The sequence below is a fragment of the Cannabis sativa genome, chromosome 6 (assembly GCF_029168945.1).
Source record: "Cannabis sativa cultivar Pink pepper isolate KNU-18-1 chromosome 6, ASM2916894v1, whole genome shotgun sequence".
Taxonomy (NCBI): domain Eukaryota; kingdom Viridiplantae; phylum Streptophyta; class Magnoliopsida; order Rosales; family Cannabaceae; genus Cannabis; species Cannabis sativa.
The window spans coordinates 72,323,334-72,329,019 of record NC_083606.1 but is presented as its reverse complement, the minus strand read 5'-3'; the positions used below and the strand labels follow the sequence as shown (position 1 = coordinate 72,329,019).

General features: G+C 28.7%; 1 protein-coding gene across 1 annotated transcript; it reads left to right on the top strand.

Annotated features, from left to right (window-relative positions):
• The first annotated feature begins 1,942 nt into the window (after positions 1 to 1,942).
• Positions 1,943 to 3,946, top strand: LOC115695889 (ribosome-inactivating protein cucurmosin). The gene is made up of 2 exons (XM_061117600.1): positions 1,943 to 2,118; positions 2,963 to 3,946. Exon 2 carries the CDS (start codon positions 2,973 to 2,975, stop codon positions 3,723 to 3,725), a length of 753 nt encoding a protein of 250 aa, XP_060973583.1. The 5' UTR covers positions 1,943 to 2,118; positions 2,963 to 2,972; the 3' UTR covers positions 3,726 to 3,946.
• Positions 3,947 to 5,686: the final 1,740 nt, after the last annotated feature.

Genomic DNA, 5,686 nt, shown 5'->3' with positions numbered 1-5,686 from the left:
TGATTTATATTAAATAATAATATAATATTATTTTAATAATTTTTAAAAATACTTAACATTAAGAATAAAAAAATGTTAAAAATATTATAAAAAAAATAAAATAAAATATTATATTTTTAAATAATAAAAAATTTGTTAAACACATTATTTTAAAATATTAGTAGATTTGAGAGCTAAGACACATGCCATCACATGGTTGGATCCAAAAGAATAAGCTCACGTGGTGTTGATAACCAACAATTTTTTTTTTTTCAAAAAAATACAAATAAAGTCAACAATATTAATGAATAATAATATTAGAAAAATATAACTTTATCTCTCCATGGATTAGAGAAATATTTATGAATTATTTACACTATATTTTGAAATTTTCAATTATTTTTGTACATTTTAACTGTAAAATAGATTTTTTTTTTCAAAAATACTGTATATTTTTTTAAAAATATTGTGTAAGTTTTATGATATGTACTGTGTTAAATTTTTACTGTTGTTCTACGGTTGTCTTTTTAGTTGTTTTACTGTTATTTTTTAGTTATTCTGTTTTGTGTTCCACTGTTGTTTTATAAAAATACAGTATTTTGTTTTAAAAAAATTCTGTGTGACAGTATTTTTGTAAAAGTTAACTGAAATTTTAGTATTTTTGTAAATTTTTAAATATTTATCGGGATAAGTTAAAAAATACCCTTTTTTGTGTCCATTAATCAAAAATACTCTTACATTATATTTCATTGAAATATATCTACTTTTTTGAGTGAGTTACCAAATATACCTCCACCTTACACTTAAGTCTAGCATATAATTTACATTAACTTAAGGGGTATAATAGAGACATCATCTATAAAAGTAGGTATATCTTAAAGAAAATAAAAATGGAGGTAAAAATCAAAACAAATAAAGTAAGGTGGATATACAATATAATTTCCTCAAATTTATCACATGCGAGGCCCAAAACAGGTTAGGCCTGTGTACACATATTTCCCTTAAAAAAAGGGAAATTTACATGTTATACTAACTTTTGCTATTTTTTTACAAAAATACTGTCAAGCGGTATTTTTTACTTTTTTACTGTGTTTTTTTGTGTTAAGTTTTTACTGGTGTTCTACTGGTGTTTTACCGGTGTTCTACTGTTGTTTTGAGTTGTTATGCTTTGTGTTTTACTGGTGTTTTATAAAAACACAGTATTTTTGAAAAGATTTTCGTGTGACAGTATTTTTGTAAAAGTTAACCCGAATTCCAGTATTTTTGTAAGTTTCTCCAAAAAAAAAAAATTACATTTTCTTTTAAAAATTAACTAATAAATTTTGGAATAACTTGAGAGCTATTTTTTTATTATTATACATCAACTAAATATAATTATTAAATAATTTTAATTAATAAATATTTTTTTATATATAATTAAAGTGTCAAACATAATTTTGTTGAGAATTATGAGGTTCCATCTCAATTCCAATTGCTAATGAGAAGGTAGTTCATGTTCTTATATATGACTCTATATTTTACCATTTATTCAATGTGAGATAAACGTCCACAATATTCTCCCTCAAGATGGTGACTTTTTTTTTTTACTTACCAATCAGAGTAAACATGGTCATTATCTGTATAGGTGCAGATTAGATAAGATCACTTGCCCACAATGGATATGACTCTAATATATCTATAGAGGTGACAAAACGTGTCACCGTGTCGTGTTCGTGTCATATTTTATATGATCTGCTTTTATATTTCGTATCAGACGTGTCGATCTATTTTTTAACTCGTGTCTAATAACTTTCTTAACCTTAACCAATCTATAAAAAATCGTTTCGTATTCGTCTCAATCCTAACCCTATATATCTTATCATATATACAAATTAAATTATATATATTTTTTTAAAATACCATAAATAAAATACAGCTCCACGTGTGAGATATAAAAGCAATATGATGTAAAAGATAAAGAGCATAATAAAAATATGGGCCAACTACTTTCTGTAGGGGTATTTTTGGGATTTTCAAATCTTGGTTAGGCCTATATATATGTAATGTTTTCATTTCAATATAATTAGAAAAAATATTCCCATTTCTATCAAAATATATAAAATACTAAAAACAGGTTCTTCCATCGACCAAATTATCAAAGTAAGCAAATCAAATCTTCTTTTTACAATCTTACTTACCAATAATTATTAATTACTCTTATATTTTGTATTATGTTAGTTATATATTTCCTCCATCCTTCATTGCAAATATATTTATCATTATTATTATTCTTATTTCTGCTGTGTTTTTATTAATATTATTTTGTGCTGAATTTAACAGATATATCATTAAGGTTAATATATTTTGTATATATTTGAAAAGTTGATATTGTATTGATAATTTTATAGTGTTATGATGAGCTGAATCCGTTGAAATATGAATTAATTGATTGTGTACGTTGATAATTTTTTGATTTTATAGTGTCAATGACATAATTTCATTAAATCTTTTAATAAAAAATTCTCCAATTTGAATTTTAAAAATACTATTTTTTAAAATTTTTATTATTATTTATTAAAACATATTATTATTTTCTAAAAATGGTCTTTTTTTTTAAAAAAAAAAACTACTTTATTTAATATTTTATTAATAATAAAACCCAATTATTTTTTGAAATACTATATTTTAAATTTTTACAATTAAATATAAAAACATATAGCTTTTTTCATATAAAAAAGTTCAATTAAATTTTTTGGCCAAAGACTTTAGATTAGCTTGAGATGGGTTTACTTCTTTTTTTGATTTAAGCAATTATATATTATAATCATGCATAATTTTCGAACCCAAGACCTCCAACACACACGCACCTTCCGGTGGTCACTTGAGCTAGCCTCAAGTGGTTGAGATGGGTTTACCTCAGTGACTTGATTTTTTAACAAGTAGATTCCAAATAGGATTTTTGTGCAAAAAGTGATGTTGATTTTTGAAATCATTTTTGTTATAGGTTTTGAAAAATGCAAGCAAGCTACAGCACTGTTGTTTTCAACACTAAATTCAGTGATGTGAGTGTGGGATCATACCAATCATTCATGCAATCTCTTCGAAGAGAATTGTCTAGCGGAACCACGAGCTATGACATACCCTTATTGCGTAAAAAATCAGAAGCAGTCAGAGACAAACAATTCGTCTATGTGAGACTTGAAAACCAAAGTTTCAAAATCACATTTGCAATATCAGCTCTCAACTCCTATGTAATTGGATATCAAGTAGATGTGGAAAAGCGTTGTTACTTCTTCAAAGAAGCTTCTTCCGAAGCGAAAGCTTTACTTTTCAAAGAAAGTACTCGAAGAGTTAATGTTAATCTCAATACAAATTATGATAATTTGGGAAATAGAGAGAATGTCAATTTGGGATTTAAGTCGTTAGACAATTCCCTCGAAGCATTTAAAAGATTTGATAGCGAGAATCCTACGAACGAGCTTCGTCAAATTCTTATTGTTGTTATCCAAATGGTTGCCGAGGCTGGGAGATCTAAATATATTCAACAAAAAATGGAATGGAAAGGCTTTGAATCTGGATTTTTCCCTAAAGGTGATATTTTAAGCTATGAGAATAAATGGGAAGATCTTTCGAAAGCAATCCAGAATTCTAAAGATGGAAGTTTTCCTAAAATAAAATTGCAAAATGAAGATTATAGTGATCGTTATGTGTCCAAAGTTACAGATGTGAAAAAAGACATGGCACTCTTGTTGAACATTGCAGCATAAGCAAATTATTAGGCTTTGTCCAAGGTTTTACTTAAATAATGTTGCCAAAAATAAGTGACATCAATCTTTTGATGCCCTATGTTATTTCAGTTTGTGTGGTATTTTTAATAATGTTTGCCCTTATCATCTTCCTATATTGTATGATATTTGCAAGGGAAAAATATCAATTGGCTTTCATGTACTTTGTTAAATAATAATTCAAAACTTTATATTTTACAAAATTGATCAAATTGATACAACGAAATTTTAGTTATTAGTTAAATTGTTTTTTAATATGAGTAAATTATAAGTTATAGTTTTGGCCTATATCCCACATTATTATTGCAATCAATTTGGACATCATCTCTTCTTCAAATATAACTTATTGGCTCTTAATTTTCAATCTCTTCTATTGCTGAAAGAGCACCCTCAATACACAACGTAATTACAATTCAAAAACAATTAGGATCAAATCTCATACTGAGGAACACTTGATCAAAGCTAAATGTTATAACTAATAGCTGCCTTTTTTGTTTTAATTGACAAGTGCTGAGATAAAACTACTGACTTTACATGTATTAAGTGAGTTTATTGCCAACAAAAAAATGCAGTAAAATCGGTCTCATATCTCTCCTTTTATCTTCTTATGAACTAAGATCATTTTTATTGAAATCATCTTTTTCAAAAATTTATTTTTTGAAGGAATGCCAAGAATGAGTGGTACAACTATTTACATCATTTAGGGTACACAATTTACATCCTATTGGGGTTTTTTAGGGGTTCATTGATGCACTCCTTTTGTATTTTTGATAATGGGGTTTTTTAGGGGTTCATTGATGCACTCCTTTTGTATTTTTGATAACTGAATAGTTGTAATATCAATATTTTTGTATAATAATGTATATTTTAATTATTTAAGGCATCCTACAAAGTTATAAAAAATTTGATATTTTACAATACAATAAGGCTCAAATTGTTTATTTCACATACATATAAAATAAAGGAGCAACACATACAATAAAATATTAAAAACTTATTTTCGACTTGCTAAATTATTTTGAACTTCTCAAAAATTTATTGGATGTATTTGATAAATACAATGTACACTGTCATATAAAAATTTAAACTTAATTAAAACCATCGGAGGTTTTCTTTCTCCCATGAGTGAGAGGTTGGAATACCAACTGTGAGATTTCTTTCTCGTTTTTCTGGTAGTCCATCTGTGAGATTTCTTTCTCGTTTTCTGGTCTATCAGGGTATTGAGATTCGTGTGTCTGGTTTTTTTACCCGCTCCTTTTAAGATGTCAACCTCAGTCGACGAGGGGAGTATTGAGGAACTCAGACTTCAGTTCATAGAAGAGGCGACTCTTGAACTTGAAGCCGATTTCGAAGTTAATGCAGAGGTAGCTAAATCTGGGGTGCTGGCCAAGTTATGCGGTACACGAGATATTCCTAAAGGGAGACTCAAACAAATACTTACGGGTGTATGGTCTCTAAGAGGTAAATGGAGAATGAAAACCTTGGAGAAAGGTGTTTGGGGTTTCTTTTTCGACCAGTTGGAGGACAAAGAGGAAGTGCTTAAACGACGGCCATGGATTATCGCAGGCCAGTTGCTGAATATTAGGGAGTGGCCATCAGACGGGAGCTGGTTTAATGTATCCTTGAACAAAGCGGTTTTCTGGGTCGAGATTCATGGGCTTCCCACCCCATATCTTGTGTTCCAGAATTCTAGAGTGATTGGGGCCAAGGTGGGTGAATTCCTGGGGTCTGATGGAGTCGATAATCGTACCATAGCCCGTAGAGGTTTTTTGAAGCTTAAGGTGGATATTATGATTGATCAAAGACTTCCGGCTGGGTTCTACTTAAGTATTACCAGAGGAAGAAGGGAGTGGATCCAATTTAAATACCGAAAGTTGCCAAAAATTTGTTTTAATTGTGGATACTTGGCTCATGACCGGAGTGAATGCAGGAGAGACAAGGCT

Coding starts and splice junctions, on each gene's coding strand:
- LOC115695889 (XM_061117600.1), top strand. CDS start 2,973: ATGCAAGCAAGCTACAGCACTGTTGTTTTCAACACTAAATTCAGTGAT.